This window comes from Condylura cristata, unplaced genomic scaffold (genome assembly GCF_000260355.1).
Source record: "Condylura cristata isolate star-nosed mole 26May11 unplaced genomic scaffold, ConCri1.0 scaffold00004, whole genome shotgun sequence".
Lineage (NCBI taxonomy): Eukaryota > Metazoa > Chordata > Mammalia > Eulipotyphla > Talpidae > Condylura > Condylura cristata.
In genome coordinates, this window is record NW_004567105.1 from 21,752,735 (window position 1) to 21,775,566 (window position 22,832).

Here is a 22,832-nt window from a genome sequence, read left to right on the forward strand (position 1 = left end):
TGACCAGAGTCTTTATCTAGTCTATTCACACAGATAAAATGTATTTACTTTTATCTAGAAGAGTCCTTTCCCTTGAAAAGAGATCAGTTAAGCAGAATAATAGATTTCTCTGACACACATATAACATATTTTAAAATATGATGATTCAAAATGTTTCCAGTTAATATAATAAAATTTTAAATTGTATAAATTTCATTGTAAATGGCTACTGTTTCTGGTAACAGTAATAGCCAAAATGCATTGAGCTAATTGCACATTATTCTCTATTCCCAGAATTTTACATGTACTGATTACTCAACTCTGTGAGCTATGTATTGTCTTATCTTATTATACCAGTTAGATAAATGAGAAAACATATACAGAATGCTAAAAGTGTGAGTAAAGTCATAGTTTTAGTAATGAATGGAATTGGGATTTAAGCCTAGGTGGTCCAGTTTCAGAGCTCACATTCTTAGCTTCTTAACACTCAGGTTGAATATAATTTTTATTTTAATTAAAAATATTTACTTATGCATACAAAAACTGGGGTACAGACGAGAGGTGCAGAGGGTTGAGAAGATTCACCAGAGACAGAGTGGGGAGCAGAACAGGCAGATCTATTGAAATACATTGCTGAGGAGAACAGCAGGTATGTCAGGAGGAGTCTGCCACACCATGTGGGTCACCTCCCTGGCTGGGGATCCAACTTGTGCTGCAGTGGCTGTGCATAGCTTCGTAGTGTCATGCTTTAACCTACTGCACCACCAGGGAGGGCGCTGAATACAATTTTTAAGTCAAAATAATGAACTTGAAAATTTTTGTAGCAGATAGCAAAGTTTTGGGGAAAAATATGGTACGCAGAGTTGTATTAAACTACTATAAAATCTCAATGGACAATAACAATTGCTTATTTTCCTGAGAAATATATTAAAAATTTTTTTGACTTTAATTTATTGCTCATCTCTATTCTTCCACAAAATGTTTCTAAAGCTATAAAACATTACTATGAAGGGACAGTGCTTATAATGAAAACTTTTAAGATCCCAAACATCACAGCTGGTTGAACTTAAGAAATGATTAAGTGAATTCCAAAGTTTGTTAAATAGATCTAAAGGGTGGCTGAAACAGTGGGACCAAAAGTTGACTATGAACACTGAATGAGTTGTAAGTTTAAGTTGGGAATAGGCCAATATTTGACGTTGAGTAATAGCAATTGGCAGGAAGAGTGTTTCTGAGAATCCAGGAACTTTTTTTTAAAGTCAGAAGTGTTTATTAATTCAACAAAATACTGATTGTCTAGTATAGATGAATCTAATACTGTTCCTAGGTTCTGGGGATGGGAGGAAATAGAAATATGACTAAGACCTGATCTCTGCTCTTGAAAAGACACATAGAACCGCCTTTGTGGTGTATCAGGTTAGGATGCAGCAAGTTGGCTGCAGCCACTTCACTGCGAGTTTGATCCCCGGCCCTGGTGGTGATCCCCATGGTGCAGCAGACTTCTACTGTCTCACCCGCTGCTCCTCTCAGCATTGTGTGCTTCGTTGATCTGCCTTATTCTACTCCCCACTCTCTCTCTGGTGAAGCCTCTTATCGCCCCTGCACCTCTGGCCTGTAGCCCAGTTCTGTATGTCTAAATAAAAAAAGAAAGAAAAGATACATAGTCAGAAGAGGAAATAGAATAACATACTGTTATAAGATAGTATTTAAGAGAAATAGACAAAGCCTCTAGGAAGTTTTGTGGTATTAGGAATGACTTACAGATGAAGTTACACTTCTCTGAGTCATAAAGGGAAGCTGAAATAGAAAAGTGAGGAAAAACATTAACAATCATGAAAATATGGAGTGCAAGATGTTTTTTTTTTTTGGAAGGCCAAGCAGTACATGATGATAGAGCATATACTAATGTAATTTAATATGGTTTGTGAACATCAAATGAAAAGAGAAATGATACAATGTTGTGCTGTAGGAACGGAAGCAGTATGTAAAGAGTCTTGTATGTTTAAGACTGTAATTTGTATTGGAGGAAACAGAAGACATTACAGAACCTTATACTTTAGAAGGACATTGAGTAGAAGTATAGATGACAGTATTTATAAGACTGAGAGATGTGTGGATATGAGAAACTAAACTCATAATATTTCAATGCAAGATATAGCAGGCCATGTATGGCTCATACAAGTGGTAGTGGCTATATTTAGTGAATGAGAAAATAAAATAATTAAGAATAATTTAAACTTTATAGATTAAGTGAATAGTTAGAACTACTTTTTAAAGATTTATTTTATTTATCTATGCACAGAAGAACTGGGGGGTATGGTTAGAGGATTCACAAGAGACAGATTGGGAAACAGAATAGAAAGAAACAGGTGGGGAAGGCAGAATGAATATAATACATTTCATGTTTAGACATGCTATGTTTGAAAAAAAAGAAAACACACGGGGAAGGACAGAGACAGAGATTTAGTTGTCTTTGCCTATATACATAAGGTATATGAGAGAATAATGTGTTATAACTTGATCTTTTCATTATGCCATGGGAATAGGTGTGATTAGTTTTTTCATGATGTCGTGGTTATTCTATTTACATGTCTCCTTAATTGGATTAGAGTGTTTAAAAAAAACAGAAACTGTCTTATTCATGGTTGTGACCTTTGATCATGTGAAAAATGAAAAATGACAAAGTGAAAAATCACTGCACAAGTAAATAAATACATAGATTAAATAGAATATGGCCAGAGACAAACAAAATCCATTGGTTATTAATATTTAAGGGACAGGAATATATAGAGAAGATGACTAAAAAAGGTAACATATATAGGACCAGGAGGGAGTGGGAATGGATATGTAAAGGGAGAAATTTTAGGGAGAGAAATTCCTGAAGAAAGGCCAAATAGACAATATGCAGAAAGGAGAAGACAAAGGTTACTAGGTTAACAATTAAAAGATTAACAATGATTACCAAAATGCACATGTAGTTTGAAAATGAATAGGGATTTGACCAGCATGTACTCTCATATAAATTTATAAAAGAATGTACATGAGATTATAAATTTTAATTTATTTTTGTCTCTCACTAGGTGAGCTTCTGAAGAACTGATTATCATTTGATCTCCAATCTCAAGTATAAAGAAAGAACATACAACTGAAAGATGTTTTCTAAAGGAACAAAATTAGGGAATATAATATAAAATGATCAAAATAAGGGAAAAAGACTCTGACTAAACCAACTAGAAATGAAGTCTAGGATAGTAGCCTGAAAGGAGGTGGTGTAACATTTTCAATGGTAGAGATGCAGTTTGTAATATTCAGTTTGATTTAAAAAGTTAATGGATATGCACATGGGTGATTTGGTGATGGGAAGCCCACGGGGATTACAACAGAGATGGAGAAAGGCACAAAATGATATAAAAATAAACTATTATATTATTAAAAAAACATAAAACCCTCTCACACACACACAAATAAAAAAGTTAATGGATATAGATATAAACCCTTAAAAAAAAACCCATAAAATAGCCAAACATGAAGAATATCTTCAGATCATGCAGAATAATACCTAAAGCAAAGATGAAAATTTTACTCTTGGAAAGGAGGTAGGCTCCTATTTGCTAAAAACAAAGAATATTATAGTGAAATTTGGAATGGCAATGGAAATAAAAATGATAAATGCCGCACTGTGATGTAGTCTTTGGTATTTATTCCTTAATTGCAAACTGGAGTTTAAAAATTATCTTCACAATATAGAAATCAGTTACACCGATGATACAGGATGTTTACTGCTATCTGCCTCTCACAATCCAGACAGACTGAACAGGTTCAGTGAGGTGGTCAGGCCCTTTGGAGATAGTTAGTCAGGCCTCGAGAAGTCAAATCTCAATCACAGGAAATAGATAATAACAATAACCAGAGAATTTGAATATACTAATCAAGAAGCAAAACAAAACAAAACAAAAAAGTCAATACTGAATAAGACAGACATACTAAAATTGCTCTATTCTTTGTCAACTTTTCTAATTTCATTTCAGTGCCTGTCCTCTGGCCATACCAAACTTCCTGGTTTCTAAAGTTTTAGAATAGACACACTGGAAAAACCATTGGATATAACATCTTTGCCTTGTTACTACTTCTTAACTTTTAAATTCAGTCCAAGTGTTACTTCTTTATCCCTCTGGCCTTAATTCATAATGAGCTTCCCTTACTTTTCCTCCATAGAACTTTATTTAGCAGCATCATTAGACACATATGTAAATCAGTATTTACATATGTCTATCACTTTCTAGCCTCATGAGTATTTACATGTGTCTATCATTTTCTATCCTCATACAAGATTTTACCCATTTCATTACCTATAAGTTGTTTATTTTATTCATCACAATAACCGTCATCTCCATGCACAATGACAAGTTTTTGGTGGATATTCAATAACTATGTGTTGGTAAAATACATAGGGAAGATAAGCAATTAAGATTTATTTTTTAAATTGTGTCTTCTTAAAGTTACGGAAACATTGGTTTACAAACACTGTATGTGATTGAGAGGCACAAATTCATGCCTCTTTAAATGCTATGTTATCAGACCAAGCCCACCCCAATGCTCCCATAATTCTTCATCATAGGCCACTGGAACCCTCCCCTCTTTGTTTTCTATCCCTACTCATTCTTTTAGTAGCCTTAATTCAGCACTCTTATTTTCACTGTAGTGCTATACCCAATAGCTAAGTCATCAAAACAACACATAAGTGCTGACCAGGAGATGAGTGCATGAAAATAATATATGACAAATGCATATATACAAACATACAGTGGAATACTACTTGGTTATAAAAAAGCTGACATTCTGTCATTGTGCCAACATGGATGGAACTGGAAGGGATTACGCTAAGCAAAATAAATCAGGATCAATACAAACAATTGATATTTTCACTCACGTAGAACATAAGAGAGAGAAAAAAAGGAATTGAGTTTCATACATTCAAGAGTCCAGTTCATTCTAATGTCTTCTAAATAATTTAGACAATGACTGTATGTGACATACATTATTTGTTTCAATTAATGAGAAAGTATAGAAAGGTTAATTTTTTTTTACATAGGTTTGAATAGTCCTACTTAATTCCAAACTATTGTATGTATATCTGCTAGAATGGAACAGTAAAAACAGAAAGGAACAGATCAACATAGGAGTTGCCAGGTATCACAATATCCTCACTCTACTAAGCAAGCTTTATAGTCTCCTTTTGTTTAAACTTCTTCAAAACTATGTAAATGTAATAGTGTGTGCTTCATGAATTTTTGAAACACACAACTGTTTATAAGAAAAGTGCCAGAATAGCTACAGATGACCTTTCATTCATTGTGTTTACCTTTCCTGCTTTCTCACGTTTAGTTATCTCATTTTTTACATTTAGTTAGTTTTCGATGTACTTAGTCTATAAATTCTTTGTTAGAAGGGTATATTTCTACTATATGTCCATACATTAGTATTCTATATAAACACACACACGTTTTCCCAAAATTGCCTTCCAAAGAATGCATCTCTTATCCAAGCACATCAGCAGTGAATCACAAAACCATGAGATTGCTCATGTTTTCTGTTATAAGAGTGTTTATTTCCTAGTCTGTGTGAGTTATCATTTTAGGACCTCTCTTTACTATTAGTGTGACATTTCCTTTCTCTCCTTTGATAATCTCTTTTTAAATTATTTTTTGGGGTGATAACATTGATTTGCAATACAGTATAAGATTCAGTGGTACAGAATCACACCCTCACAGAAGCACATTACCAAACTACATCCGCCACCAAAATACCCATAGTTCTCCACAATATGTCTCCCCTGCTAACCCATATGCATGTGTTTTTTTTTTTTTTCAGTCCATTTCTATGGAGTAGTTTCTCTACAGAGGTTCTTCTGAACAGAATTTAATGAGATTAAGTAAGATGATGTGCTTTTATATCTTGAAATTTTATTAACATTTTGTGTGTTTATAGTATTCTAGGTGGAAATAAATTTTCCTAAGAATGTTAAGATACTGTATTATTATCTCTTAGATTTTAAGATAAATGTTGGGGATGCCAATGTTTTAAGATAACTCATTTATGTGCATAATCTGTTTATCTCTCTGGAGAACTATAAGTCTCTCTTTCCTTTGTCCCTAGTTTTATGACATTTTTCTAAGATGTGACAGAAAGATAGGTTTGTTTTCATTCATTTTCCTAAAACTCAGTGGGCTCTCCTGAGCTGGAAACTGGTATTTCTTGGTTTGGGAAATGTTACTGGGACTATTTTCTCTTATTTTACTTCAATCCATATGTTGTTGCATTCTCATTAGGATCTTCTATTATTTATCAATACTTGGAGCTCCTGACCTATTTCTTTTCTTTATGTTTTCTCTCATGTTTCTTATCTTTGTATTTTAATAATTTCTTTAACTCTATAATTTAAATGTATCTACTGCCAAGATTAAGATTTCATTTCTGTTCTCATGTTTTTATTTTCAAAGATATTTTGGCTCTTTGACTTCTCTTTTCATTTACTCTCAGTAGTATTTCATGGATGAAATCTTTCTTATATCTATGAGAATGTTCATACATTTTAGGATTTTTTTTAACCTGTGACGGTGTCTGTTACTTTTATTTTTATTATTATGTTTATTACTTGTTTTCTATCATGGTATAGGTTTCTTTCACTTGTGTGCTTACATAAGGAGTGTGTGCTTATACTAGGTCTGTCATCATAGGTAACTTAATCCTACATTGAAAATACCTGATAGATATTAAATGTTTCCTCATTGACTGTAAGAATCTCCAGACTCTTCTAATCTTTTCTCTGAAGATTAAAGGCATGGTACTACAGGCTGAATGGTTGTATCTCACTAGAATTCTTAAAATGAAACCCTAATACCAATTTGATAGTATTTGAGATGAAGTCTTTGAGAGGTACATGGGATAAAATTTGATCATAAGAACAGAGTCCTAATGATAGGATTGGTAACCCTAGAAAAGGGGAAAGAAATATCTTTCTCTCTCTTTCTCTCTCTCTCTCTCTGTGTTCTCAAGGAGGGAACACATAAGTGCACAGAACGTTGGTGGCTTTTTGTAAAACAGAAAGAGAGCTTTAACTAACATCTAAATCAGGCAACATCTTGATCTTAGGCTTCCCAGCCATCAGAACATCAGAACTGTGAGAAATACAACATTTTAAAGCTCCCCCCCCCCAGTTTATGAGAATTTGCTATGCCTATTTAAGCCAACTACAAAATTGTTTGCATTCTAGGAGCGGAACTAGGGAAGCCAAATCTAGTATTAAATGCATATACCTACATTTCCTCTTCTTAGTTTTAGCCAGGTAAATAGCAAAAAAAAAAAAAAAAAAAATACCCCAAAAAACTGGTGTTCCTGAATCCAGAGACTGAGTCTTATCTGATGTAAGAATCAAATTGCAAGAATTTTGCCTGTTTATTTGATCACATTCTCTACCTCACTTCCCAAGGGAAAAGACAGCACAGATAAGGAAAGGGTCTCATGATCTTCTTCCAGAACCACTATTCCCTCTACTCTTTATGTGAAGGTTTAACTGAGGAATCCAGGGTTATTCCTCCTCCTTCCTGTTCTGGACAGATAAGTAGTCAGTGGGAAGATGGGTGTTAAAGGTGTTTTGTTTACATGTTTAGGGAAGGTTTTTGCTGCATATAGATTTTTATGGTGGAACTGATTTTCATTTAGTATTTGAAGACACATTACACTTTATTAGTAAGCTTGGGTTGCCATAACAAAAATACCAACGTAGGTGTTTAAACACAAGAAACTCATTCTCTCACAGTTCTGAGGCTGCAGTTCCAAGATCAGTCTCTCAGGGGTTTTCTCCTTCAGGTGCAGACTGACACCTTTTCACTGCCAACACATGATTTCTTCTGGAGCAGACTCTTGAGGTCTCTTCTTTTTCTGATAGGGATGCTGGATAATGGTCATGATAACTGACTTCATTTAACATTAATTACCCACTTAACAGCCCTGTGTTGAGGGTTAGCCTTCAACTGATGAATTTGGAGAGGGGCAAAATAAAAAAGAATTTTCTTCTTTTTTTTGTAGTTTCTATTAAAAAGTCAGCTTCATTATTACTTATTGTTTGAAAATACACTTTTTTTCTCAAGCTATTATTAAAATTTTTCATTTTGTCTTTGGTTTATTTAACTTGACTATTATGGTGTGATTTTCTTTGCAGTTCATGGAGTTTTTTGAATTCATGATATGGGATGTTTTTCCTTACTTTTGGTTAGTTCTCAAATACTAACTCTTTAAATATTACTTCTATACCATTATCATTCATCTCTCCTCCTTAGATTATAAATACATGTATGTTAGAAATGTTTGCGTATCTCACATCTCTTTTCTGTATTTTCCTTTTGTCCTTAATTCATGCTTCAATTTGGATATTTTTTCAGAGTCATTTTTCCAGTCCAATAATTTTATTTTCAGTTTTGTAAATCTGTAACTAAATCTTACATCCATTGAGCCCTTGGTGATTTTAAAATTATAGATGTTTCATTTGGCTATTTTAATAGGTTTAACATGTATTAAAATTTATAGTTTCTTCATCAATATCCACTATTATCTGAAATCTGTTGGCTCTATTTCTATTATAGTGCTCAATGATGTTTCTTTTTCTATGCCCACTGTTTTCTATTTGTGCCAAATATTGTATGAGAAAACATGTAGAGATAACTTGAAGCTTGGAATGGTGTTATCTATTTCTGGAGATGGTTTATATTTGTTTTTGCCAAGAAACTAGAAGAGAGTCTATTTCCAGTTCACCTAGACTGACTAGTGACATTATCAGACGCTTTGATCAGCCTCTCAGCTCTCTAGATTTATTTGTTGACTCATAATTCTTTACTTTTACTCCAATGGCTTCAATAAGATTTTTAAATATAAAGTTTCCAACATTATAATTTAAAAATTAAACTATAAGCAAAAAAAAAAAAATTAAACTATAAGCATTTGATAGTTCATGTTTCTGTCCCAGGCATGTACAGACAAATCTTGAGCTTAGCTAAGAATGAAGTTTGGTCTCCTATCTCAAAATGGTGCTGCAAGATTTTAGTAATTATATAGAAAGCACGTAGAACAACTCTTTGTACAAATGGGCATCAAAGATTTTTATATTACTTGGTAGGTATAATTTATTCTGTATTCTGTATTCTGTAGGAACACAATGAGCTATTTTTCAAGCTAGAATCTGAAGGGTTTTTTCTGAGAGAGTATTGACTGAGATGGCAGAAATGAGGGTGAAGGCTTTTCTGTGATGCTTGGGACACTAAGTCCATTTGACAAAGGAATCAATATGTTCAAATACATTACTATTAGCATTGGCAGCTACTTAAGGGATTATTTGTATCTTTATTTGTTAAAATAAGAGTTCCTGCTGGTGGGTACACTATAGCAACAACGCCTGACGAGAGAAACCTACACTACTATGCAGCAAACAATGATGTAATCCAATATTAACTCAATAAAAATATTTAAAATAAGTAATTTATGGATGCTAAAAAAGGTTCAAGGAATCAAGACTTGGTAGGTAGTAACAGTAATTCAAAATACGATGATTGCTGGAAACTTAAATAGTGATGAACAGATGACATTTTATAAGTTTTCATGGCTATGTCTACTTTGACAATAGAGAGTCTTGCTCAATGGAAATTAGATCGTGTGCCTCTCTTCTTCAGATGTTTTTTGGTTGCCCGAACCCTGTGGCACTTATTCTTCTAGCTCTTAATACCTAGTCAGGTTGTCACTATTAGTAAGTACTCTATATAGCTATGGAAATATAAGACCTACTTTAAAACCATCTACATAATGTGACTTTGTACTCTAAGCTGGTATTAAAAGGAAGAAAGCTGGAGAAGGAGAAGAAAATGCTTGTAATCATAAAATAAAAAATACCACAAAAGAAGATGATTTGATTAGAAATGCTCTGAAGTAAAAACTATAGAAATTAAAGGTCTTTTAATGCCTTCAATACTCAAAAATTTAATACAAAGATATTTGAACATCTATGATGTATAAGGACATATGGTATGTGTAAATATTCAGTTTTATAAGAGGAAAAATGGAAAGCATGTTAGTGATGACAGCTCCAGACTGGGAATTAAGAAAACCTGACTTTAAAAATCAAGTAAAATTGTCCCAGAAATTGAAGGAGCTAAGACTAATCCTGTCTCTCTCTGAGAAAGTTGTTGGACTCGATCCAATTATTTTCCTGGCCTGTCTAACATCCCTGCTTGGCCAAATCTAGGAGATCAAATTTGGCATTGGCTTTAGGAATGTGAAATTTTAAAATTTCAGCAAATGAAAGCAGGAAGCATTTAATTTATATATGAATAAAATATGGAAAAGGTGAGCCAAAAATATAGGTGTATGTTAGTACTATGGATAGATTCCTCACTATCTGAAAATTAAAATAGGTGACAGAAAATGTGATAACCATTTACTTAGAGACTAACTGACTTGGTAGTTAATAACTGATAATGAAATAATGTAATAATTCAGTCAAGCAGCACTAAAATAAAATTTGTAATAATTTTAATATTAATTATGATATTAATCATGTCAGCACTGAACTTTTAACCATATATTAATACAAGCTATGAAAAAGAAAAAATGAAATTAGTTACTAGCTTTTCAGTGTTTATAAAAAATATTTTGTTTCTACTTGTGCACATTTCAAGGTCACATTAGAAGTTTGGCTCTTCGGTGTCTGCATTTTGTTTGGTTTTTGCTCTCTTTGTTTTGACAAAGAAATCATTCCCATTTCTCTTTAGCGACTTATTTATGACCTTGGGCAAGTCACTTATCAAACTCTCACAATCAGTTTCCTCAGCTCTAAAATGTTGACAGTTAATAGTGCCTTTTTTAGTTTTACTGAGTAAATTGAATCAGAGAATTTAAAACTCAGCATGGTACTCAGCAAGAAATACCATACATACTACCAAATGCAAGTGAGAAAATGTGCTTTTTAAAAAAATGACTATTGCCAATGACAACAACTTTTGAGTATTTACTAAGTATTTATGATATGTTTTTCAAACATTTCATAAGTAGGATCCCCAGTAAATATGTACTATTTTACAATTGAACAATAAGGCTATATAGAATGTTAAATAACATTATAATGTCACAAAGTCAATAAATAGTGTAATGAAGAATCAAATTGGTGTTTAACTTTAGCGTCTACACTTACATCTATTAAACTATGCTTCTTCTGCCAATGATTGCTAAGAAAAATGATGTCAAGAATGCAAATTGAACATCTGAAGCAGAAAAAAAGGACATTTGATGGGAGATCTACAAGGTAATAAGAAATTTACAAATAATTTTATAGTGAGGTAATTTACATATTTTAAGGCTAAATCAGCTAGGGATTATAGGTGTACAGATAAACCAAGACACACAGCTAGCACTAAATGAATGCAATTAAATAAACAAATGAATCAAGTAAATTGATGTTTAATCTGGAAAGTCCTTCGACTCTAGTCATGTCTCATAGGAAGAACTGACTGATCTCTGACACATGGCACATGTATGAGGTTTCTCTGGGAGGTGGTAAGCATGACCAGGTTAAAGGTATAAATCTGGAGCTAAACAAATATTAACAATACCTTATGAATATGGCAACATTGATATTTTATAAAATATGATATATTAAAAGGGTATAATTATTTACCTTATAGCACTTAGCATAATTTGATAGTTCATATTAAATATTGCTCAAATTTAAGCATACTTTTTATCCAAGAACAACAGAATTTATCTACCATCCTCTTTGCTCTACTAGTGACATGCAGATAGAGGCAATGATAACAACCAAAGCATTTTAGGACAATTTATAAGAGGAATCATGGAAACCATGCATAGGAAATATTTAAAAGTAGAGTAGAAAGTACTTTTAAATTTAGATTTAAAAAGGCTAACAATGCTATAATAAGATAATATTTACAGATAAAAAGTCAAATAATACAATATGTAATTCCAACAAAGCAAGTAAATTATAAGATAGTGTCAGCATGCCATTCAATCTAAGCCTATAAGAAAGTTTTATTTCTGATCTCTCACTTTAGACATAAGATATAAACTATTAATTTATTTGCATTTTATAAGGGAAAGAAGTTCTCCCAGTATTCTAAAATTAAATGGTGATGGTTGTATAACTATAAATATGTGGAAATTCATTGAATTGTACTCTTATAACAGGTGCATTTTATATCTCAAAGACCCGATTAAAAAATGTGCCCTCTACTGGGAAACTGGGGTTAGTCAGGTTAACTTGGAAATGGGTCTTTGTGACCAGTCACTAAATAAGTTTGAATACAGATGTATATGAGCCCAGCGCATCCATTAAAGACAAATGAGATTTGACGGTCAAGTTGTCTTTGCCTCACTATTTTCCCCTTGAACAAGGAGAGTAGAAATAAAAATAAAACTAAGAAAAAAATTCAGCCATATGCAGTTTTCAAGCTCTTTCCTAAAAGCCTCAAATTTAATCACTAGAATATTTGGTATATATATATAAAAACATTCAGTGAAATTAATGAAATGCCAAATATACTCGAGGAAGTAAAAATCAAACAAGTAAAAAGAGAAACAAACTTTTGGATTCTGACAACAAAATGGTGTTCACTGGAGGAGAAGGGGAAGAAAGTGGAAGTAACAGACAGAGGCAAAGGCGTTGTGGATAGAGGTTAGTGGTAACTAGACCTCTGTTGGTGAGTATAGTGGTGTGTGTGTGTGTGTGTGTGTGTGTGTGTGTGTGTACACAACACTATATACTATTATCTATAGTACTTCTGAAACATAAATTGTACTATAAACCAATGGTACCTCAAAGAAAAAAAAAAAAAGGAAGACTCAGAACAATTCTTCTACCAAAGTAAACTTAAACATATTTCATATGGGAGAAAGAAAACAAAAATAAGTATCACATCATAAGACACATGTGAAAATGTTCCATATCTGACAGAATATTTGATCATGACTTGAACTATTTTACATATTTTATATTAGTATAAGTCAATGAATACACTCTACATAGACATACTATTCTTGAATAGCAATGTATCTTAGTATTTCATGAGAAAAATACATAGAAAATGGAAAGATGTATTTCTCTGTTCTGATTCTGAGTTACCCACTGAAGAAGGGCAAAAATGTCTGAATTATTTTCATTCCAGGCATTTCTTTCCTAAAATAACAATGTAATAATGTTTCTATAAAACATGTAGTATTTACGGGGTTATTACTGATTTTAGAAGAATATCTACCCTTTAAACAGTAAAATGATGATGTTAAGACTATAACAATGAACACTGATTAAAACCAGTCTTACTTTCTACTAGAAATATTTTAATTCTATTAAAATACCATTACATATGTAAATGTGCTTGAAACAAACAAAAAAAGATTTTGATACTTTGAATATCCACAAGATTTTTAAAAATGTTCTATTATGAAAAAACTTAATTATTAAAAAAATAACAAACACTAGAAATCTGCCTGTAGAATTGCGGCTGCCAGCAGTGAGAGGCAGCGGAGCTGGAGGGGCACATTGAACTGAGGAGGAGGATTGTTAGAACCTTCTGTTGGGTGTCAGAGTTTTGTCATACACCTGAAGGTTGCAATCCTCTAAATCATACACAACTGTAGTAGACCAATGTTACCTCAACAACAAAAAAATATCTAATTCAACAATTACAATGACTCATCACACTTGCTTTTCCTAACTTATTTCTATATAGTTTAGAGAAAGTTCTAGAACCCATCTCTTCATTCTTAACATCATAATACTTAAAAAATACATATTATAGTTTATTTTTACATCATTTTGTGTATTTTTCCATCTCAGTTGTAATCCCCATAGGCTTCCCATCACCAAATCACCCATGTGCCATCACCATAGTCCAGCACACTTCCCTCTCCCCACTGGTTTTGATCCCATTCCCCACACCACACCCATATAATGTCTCTGGTATATGGCTGTTTATTATTATCATTAACATAATAATACTTTAAAAATAATTAAATGTTCACCCTCAACATAATAATTGCACTTTTAAAAATTATAAAATTGGTAATTATTATGTATTTTCTATAGTTTTAAACATGATTGAGTAGAAATATAAATCAAATGTATCAATTTTTAATCATGCATGATGATGAATACATTTGAAATTTACTTAAATATTTAAAAGAATAATTAAAAAAAATTCAGTTCCATTCAAACATATTTGACTCATTTTTTTGTTCTACTAGAATCTGTAATCTAAAAGTATAGTCAAAGTATAAACATTCTAATATTAAAGAAAAAGCAGAAACGATTTTTTTCTAAGTCATGTTTGCTGCTCTATTACATTCAATAGTTTTGTTTAATAAGTCCATAATTCCTCTGAATGCTAAAACTGGAAATAAAATGTACAATTTGAAGTGAAAATCCTAACAGTGAATAGGTCAGTTTCAACTATCATAAAACATTTAAAATCCAAGAATTAACATATCATGTCATGCAACTTGTGTATATTGGTAGAAAGTAAATATATTAAGATATAATTTCAACATGTGATCACTTTCATTTATATAGACTAGTAGTATCCATCATTATAAAATTTAAATAAATTAGTAACAGCATTATAATATTTCACATAAAACATAAAGAACTCACATAAATCAAGATTGAGCATCCTAATGAATCAATAATATGAATTAATATTTTAGCTCTAAGAGCCATATCTTGACTTTTGGCTAATTGTGTTTTAAACATAATTTTTCATATATGTGCTTTAGGACTATTGAAAAACTAAAATGCTTAAATGTAATTTTCAATCTCTCTATTGTTTTATCTATTTATCTGTGATTAAAACAAACCTTCAAGATAACCATCTCTTCTGGGCTGTGTCTTCTTTGGTGATTTTGTAAAGGACACTTTATCTTCATTGTTTTTGAATAATTCTAAGCGCACAGAGGCATCTGGACAAAAGAGCAAGGTGAAACAGAATCTCACTTCCAACTTATTACTTCTTTCAGGCCACATGTTATTTTACAATAGTAATAAAAAAAATCTACTCTGTGAAACTGTGAAACTGTGAAATTACTGATGATATTATTTAAAAACTTCATAATGTGAAAAGGTATATCAACTACTCATATACTCTTGGATAGTTGATTAAATACATACATATAATTTATACTAGACACAAAGTGCAGAAATACTAACAATGTGAAATGTTTACATTTAAATTTTTCAGTTCTGGTATCGTCTTTATTTGGGGTGCTTTATTGTTTTTTTTTTTTTTTTAGATTTATTTATTTATACAGACCCAGGGTACAGGCCAGAGATGTGGAGGGTGAGAGGATTCACCAGAGACAGAGCGGGGAGCAGGACAAGCAGATCCATGAAGTACACTGCTGAGGGGAGCAGCGGGCGGGTCAGGAGAGGTCTGCCTCGCCAGGTGGACTCCTCGGGGCAGGCGGGGATCAAACTCATGCTGAAGTGGCCTTAAGCTTCTTAGTGCAGTGCTTTAACCGGCTGCACCATCAGGGAGGGCCCGGGGTGCTTTGTTGTTTATCATTTTATTTCCTTTCTTAAATTTCTGCTGAAATGAAGTAACACTTTCCATGAAAGTACAATATATAAACTTTTACTATATGAAGAGCTCCTCCTCTAGCCTGTGAGGAGCTGGAGTACAGGAGATAGAAGTGAGACAACTAATGGGATGAAGATCAGATGCAAAATGGCTGTTAATTTAAACAGATAATTCAGTGGTTTCTCTTTTGCCAGAATGTGTCATACTTACATAACAAAGATGCATAAGGTCTATATACCTCATAGCCAATAATATTCTAGATTTATTAATTTACAAAATAAATAGGATGACTGTAAATGTAGGGTCCTACAACTTTCTTCTAGTAATGAGTAATTCTATGAAATATGAAATTGGAGACTTGTTGTATCTGAATAAAGATAAGGGCTCTTTCTTGTTGAAGAACTGTGAGAGAAAATTAGTGGTATAATAGACAGTGGTATAATTAGTGGTATAGAGGACAGCATAAAAGATACGTTACACATTTAAAGTAGGTTAACATAAAACCACACTTAATGGAAGCAAACATTTTCTTAGTGTCTTATGTCATCTTGCAAAAAGAGATTTAAAAGTCTTTGATTAATAGTGCAAAATAACTGTATGTGCTAAATGGGAAAAATAAGATTTTAAATATTACAAAGTTTGAAATACATATTTTAATTAAATGTTAAGATAGCATTTTTTTTAGAATGTGAATTATAAAGCAAAATAGTATTCACAAAGTTATTCTCAAGCATGAGCAAACTGTAGAGTTCCATTAGTCTTCTAATAATTTATCTTTACTAAACATGATCTACATATTTCATAGAGGAATATATTTCTGAAGATTAGGGAAATATTGTTCAATATGTAGATATTGTTCATAATTATATATGGCCTAAGGTGTTATGAGTTGGATTTTGTCATGAATTCAATAGGATTTATCAAAGAAAATAATAAAACTTTGTGCATGTGTATTCAATAGAATATTATATATCATCTAAGAATTTTACAAAAAAAATCAAATAGACATGGCAAAAGGAACATCAGTCACAAAAGACAGATTACCATAGACATATCATACTGTATATATTCTTTACAACTTCTGATTTTTCTACACATTATCCTAATCTTCTTCCCATTCTGTTTGAGCGACATCTTTCCTGAGCAAAGACATACAGATTAACAGAACTGGTTTAGATTCAAGTATCAACTTTTACTAGTTGTAGGTATTTGAACAAACTGTTCTGATCCTTTGCCTTCTCTTCCTGATAGAAATAATATTGATATGAAATATTACTGTGAGAATTAGTGACACAATGTGTTACAGCAAAACCAAAGTGTTGATACTTAATAAAAGTCAACTAGTAGACATATAATTACAGTATAAACAACATTTCCAACTTACTATATCTTTGGAAAAAAATGTAAATGCTTCATAGAATAAGATAGGATATAGAGGAACTAGATTGATGGATCCACAACTCCCCATTTCCTTCAGTATAGCAAGCACATGGAATAAAAGCTGGGGATTGTCTGAGTTCTATGGCACTCTCTGGGCAAATAATCTCTCTATGACTTGGTTTCTTAATAGGTGAAATGTGTAACAATAATAATTTTCTTTTACTGTTGTGAGATTAAGCTATAAAAAAATTACAAAAGCTATTTAGTTTAATTTATTCAATAAATTAAATAAATTATTTTAGAACTTCTAAGAGCAGCCATTTTCAATATCCCTTTATTATAAGGCATTCTGACTGATTGCCCCACTTTAAATTGATTTAAGCCTTAAAGTAAATCAAATTCAAAAGGGATTATGATAAGATCAGGGATCATATCAATTTGAGATGTAGGGAAAAAAAGCTACCTGGTTTTGATAATACCTGGAAATATCACTGTGAATAAAACTATTCTTATCCTAAAAAATGCACAATTGCATAAGAAATCCAGGAGATAATACTCTAAAGAATATTGCTTGTGACATTTCTTTCTTACATTAAAAAGTCAGCACAGTACTTTTAAGTCTGTTTCCTCATCATGCTGTTTTTTCATTTTTTAAAAATCTGTATCTCCCAACATGATTTACTCAGTATCTAGGAAATATATATTAAATATATCTTTATAAAATATTTAAAGAAGCACATAAGTAAGCTGAGTTTTTATTATGCCTGTATCTCTATACTTGACACTTAAGAACCATAATCTCATTTCAGTAACACAATTTTACTTAGGCATTGAAGTATCCTTAAAATTAGTTCAACCCTTGTATAATCCTTTTTCATTTTATAATACCAGTCTTAGCTCACTGGTTTATTATTGTTGATTTCATAGATAAAAATCTGGTTATTATTAATTTTCGATATGTGCCAAGTATAGCAGTGATATAAAATAAGTTTTAAATTAAGGTCAAACTATTACTTATAGTTCATCATCTTATAAGGGATATTACCTACTAATTTAAATTTAATTTAATGATATCATTGCTATAACCCAAGAACTACTTAATTAATATTTAAGGTTAGCCTTTCCTACTTTCTACTTAAACTCTTGACCAGAACTAAATATTTTCAGCACAATCAGTCTCAAACTTATTTTCTTCATGGAAAAAAAAAAATCAGCAAATACATATTGGATGTTGACACTGTGCAATTGTGGTAAGCAGCTACATGATTAATCTTATCCCTCATTGTGGCTTTTGTCTCACAACTAAATTAACCTTGTTTGCTTTATTCTGTGCTTTTTTTTTCTAACCATGAAATTTAATATGCATAAATATGATAAATGTAGAAAACCACATTACATCTTCATCCTTTTATTCTTAGCTCTTAAACTTCTTAACAGCTGCTTTCTACCAAAATGTCTATATTCAGCCCTTATCCCCTCTGAAGAGTGCTCCATACCCCATCAAGCTCATCTAGACTTTGTTACCAATTATGTTTACTACCGTTAGGTGAATGGCGCTGTATGTTTTCAATAAACCAGCGACCCTCACCTTGCACATGATGCTCTTCGTTGACTTCCTTAACTCTAAACTGCCCTGGTTATCTGTTAAATTCCAATGCAGATCACCAAACTCTGAAATAAGCCTGTGAGTGATGTAACAATCAAACAAACAAATAAAAACTTTACCAAAACAAACCCAAACATTACTGGTTAATGTTTATGCTCGAAAACATGACTCTAAGCACAAGATTGTAAATCAATTTACATTCTTATCACTGTGTTAGTTACAATAATCAGAACACAAGCTCAAACTGATGAAAACTCATTGCAATTTAAGATTTCCATCCCATAACTGATTTCCAACCAATTCCTGCTTTTTCTCCTGCTTTTTTTCAAACAGCTACACTCATCCCAGTAGAAGTATCAATATTGAGACTCTCTTGATGGCTGCATGTTTCAGTCTTGCTTCATTAATCAGCAACCTTGGTGGTATTCTTCCTATTTCTGCAGTTTCCTTACATATTTGTCTCCTGCCATTTGTCCTATTTTCACTCTTATCTTAAGTCAAACAGTATGGGATAATATCACTTGACTAATAAATATATGTGCAAGACACAAACAGGTATTGATATTAAGTGACTGCTATTAAGCAAATTGCTCTAGGTTTCTCAAAGCAGTGATTTGGATTAGTTTCCACGCACTGCATTTATACTACCACTTCCTTGAGGCTTACTGCTTTGTTAAATCTAAGATGTAATTGGTTTCTTTCATTAAAACCGGCTAGTTTTTGAGGCCTCTGCTGCCACCTCCCTATCTCCACAGAGCTGGTTAGTTTCCCATAATTTTATGGACAATGTTGCCCTCTGGTGGCTAAAAAAATTGCAAATAAGACATAAATCTCCATGTATATTTGACACTTATTAATAAGATTTTTAGTGTAAAACAAAATTAATTATTTAAGACATGTTTTGACCAGTGCGTAAAAGATTAAAATCATCACTTGGGCAGGAGGATGCCACTGAATGAAATATACACATGGAAAATTGAGTATGACCTAAGTAGAAAACCACTGGAAAGACTTCAATGGTTTTCTTTCAAGATCAAAATGCCACATCAACTTAGGAGAATGAGGTTTCATAATTGAAGAGGCTTCCACTGATTGTTATTGTTTTTGTTTGTTTAATCTTATGCTGAATATATTTGTTGGGAGAGTAAAGACAAAGCATAAGGAAAATTTCAAGGCCATCAATATTTTACACTCCAGCATTCAAATTTCAAAGAAAAAATACTTTATTTTTGTGAACCTAATAATATCGGTAGGGAAGCAAAAATTAAAATGCTTAACATAGAGATGTAAAATCTCATACAGTAATAAGACTGCAATTTGGTTTATAATCTTAAAATCAGAGTACTGATTCCCATAAAAATCACACAACTACCATTTGGATTTTTATCCAACAGTTTATGGTTAATGACTATTGTCAAATGTTAAGATAAAGACATTGTTGTTGGCTATAGTTATAGCTGGAGTTGTCTAGCTGTTTTCATTTGTTACCCTACCATGCCCCCTTGTGACAGTTAAACAGATATTTAATCTTTATTATAATGATGCCTAATCTTTTGCCATTAAAGTAATGATTTTATATGTGAGTATGTATTCCTTATTGAAACTTTCATAAAACATTACTTACTATACTGATAGATGAAAAATGTACTGAATCTAAAAAAGTACTCAGATATAAGAATTGGTAAAAAGGACCCATGTATATTCAAAGACATGAAGAATCAAACAACATAGCTTTCACAACTTCACTCTGAGAGATTATTGCAAACTCTGTAAATATCTATAAAATATAGATCTTAGTCATAAATAAGTAATACTTGTTGAACACTGGCTGAATTTGCTTTTAAACCACTTCTGATATTTGAACTGACTGTAGGAGTTTCAGAACTTTTATCATTCTCAAAACAACTATTTAAAGAATATTATTTGATATTGCTGAAGTTAAGTTGACACATACTTCAAAGCAATAAAAAGTTTATCAAACTACTCTGATACTGTACTAATTGTACTTCCTTGAAACCCCAAAAACCTCTCACTACTATTGAGGGCATAGGGTTGTTATTTTCCTGGTTACCCACCATCTGGTATTCTGTTCACAGATCCTTCAGGAAAATAATAGGGGTTTACAAAACAAATGTGCAGGATTCATAAAACAAGTTGATAAACAGACCACATGTGTTCTATAAAAGTGCTTAACTTCCAATATTTTAGACTTGACAAGCTTTAGTATGTAACAAAAAAATATTAGTTATCAAACAAAATAACATAGCACTAATATAAAGTACAAAAAAGAAAGTTGAACATTTGAATTACAAAATAATCATCCGTAATTTTCAATGATTAGTGTGTACTCTACTAACAAGTATAAGTTATTCCTTAGAAACCAACAGCATTTTGGTTATTTTTATTTCTATTTTTTCTAATATATATATATATACACACACACATATATATATCTGTGTAATATATTGAGTTAATGACTAAAACAATAAATAGAAAGGTAATAAAGCTAAAAATAAATCTTATGAATGTCTCTTTGTAGACTTACATAAGCTAAAATTCTAAGGATGAATATAAATTCATTGCTCTTCTCATAAACGATAGAAATTTTATGGAAATATTTAATTGACATTAATAAGAGAAACTGATAATCAAGAAGAACTGAAAATAATCTTAAGAAAGGTATTTTATTTATGACTTATGCAAAAAAGCATTTCACTTGTGAGTTCATGAGTAAATATAAATTCTTAAATAAATGCAAATCTGTATGCAATATCAAATAATTTTAAATTGTTGTAAGTACAGATGTAAAGACATAATAATTTTTATTTCAAACTATTTCATATATTAGGTAATTTTAGCAAAATAACTAGCGGTGTCCAAATAAAGAGAAGTAATTTGAAGAATATCCTAAGCTATTCTGGGATAGAAAAGAAGTCTCTGAACATTTCCAAGTTTTGCATAATCACGAAAGATCTGTATTGTGCTTCTTTTCCAAAATATCAAATTGTGACGTTTTCATAGCTAATATTCATGGAATTAACAAATTTTCAAAAATAGTAAGTTTAATAATGAAGTAGTTTAAAACACACAATACTTATTAAACACATAGAGCAGATTTTTTTACAATTAATATTTGCCCAAATAAAACAGATTACAAACAAGTTAGAGTATAATTCTCAGAATACAATAGATAGAACAATCAGTAACAAAGTAAGTAAGCAGGAGGAAAACATGAGAACATTATTAAAGAGTGTAATAGATAATTCAATGTAATAGCATACATTTCACGAAGTTTTCTTGTTATTTTAGAATGACTAACTTAATATACTCATATCTATGTAATTCATTTCTGTTCTTATTAATTACAGTTTGGTACAATGTTTTAAAATAATTTATCTTCAATATCAGAGACTAGTAATTCAAAGAGTTTTATTTACTCACCTAATTTTTTCCTTAATTTCTTTGATTTCATTTTCTGTGCTCTCTTCAGCATTTGCTGAGCAGTGGAAATATCCTTAAAACCCCTATTAAAAGATTAAATTTAAGAAAAGCAAAACAAATATCCAAACCATATTTATATATGTATTTACATGTAAATATGTATCTGAATTACACTACCCTAAAACAAATATTGCTGCACACAGAAAAGTCTGTATCTTGTATCTTAAGAACTAATAAAAGTATTCTTGAAAAATACCTGCCCATTTAAAAGTTAATTTGTTAATATTTTAGTATAAAACTGACCACATACCATTCTTCTGAAATTTTTTCTTCTTTCTCAGATTTTAACAAGCTCCTTCTACTGGTCTTTGATTCAGGTATCAAGGATAAAGTTCCATTTTCTGATCTGGCAATAGAAAAAACACTCTTAACTAACACTAGTATACTAGCACTTTTTAAAACTACAAGCTGTTTATGTTATCTCAAACTTGAAAATAAAATCAACTTAAGTTACAGAAAAACTTTATCTTGAAAAGCAATAAAAGTCTGCCATTAATTTAAAATGTTTACATTTCAATTACGTAAAGCATATTTCAATCATTTTGTTGAAAGAAATGCAGCACTGGAATTTTTATTCCATTTCTTATCTCTATATAAATAGTAGTATATAAGAGTCCACTTGCTTACCATAATTAATTGCATTATTTCACTGACACATTTTCTAGGTGCTTTAATACACCAATTTCACATGTTATTCAAATTTACTGGAAACTCCATAAAATCATAAAATTTTTAAC

General features: G+C 31.5%; 1 protein-coding gene across 1 annotated transcript in view; it reads right to left on the reverse strand.

Annotated features, from left to right (window-relative positions):
- LRRIQ1 (leucine-rich repeats and IQ motif containing 1) overlaps positions 1–22,832 on the reverse strand; it is a 120,948-nt gene that overhangs the window by 32,692 nt on the left and 65,424 nt on the right. The window contains exons 22-24 of the mRNA XM_004676497.1: positions 22,346–22,441; positions 22,036–22,118; positions 14,890–14,991 (exon numbers count right to left, since the gene is read on the reverse strand). Coding sequence (XP_004676554.1) covers positions 14,890–14,991; positions 22,036–22,118; positions 22,346–22,441 — 281 coding nt within the window. The remainder of the gene's footprint in view (positions 1–14,889; positions 14,992–22,035; positions 22,119–22,345; positions 22,442–22,832) is intronic.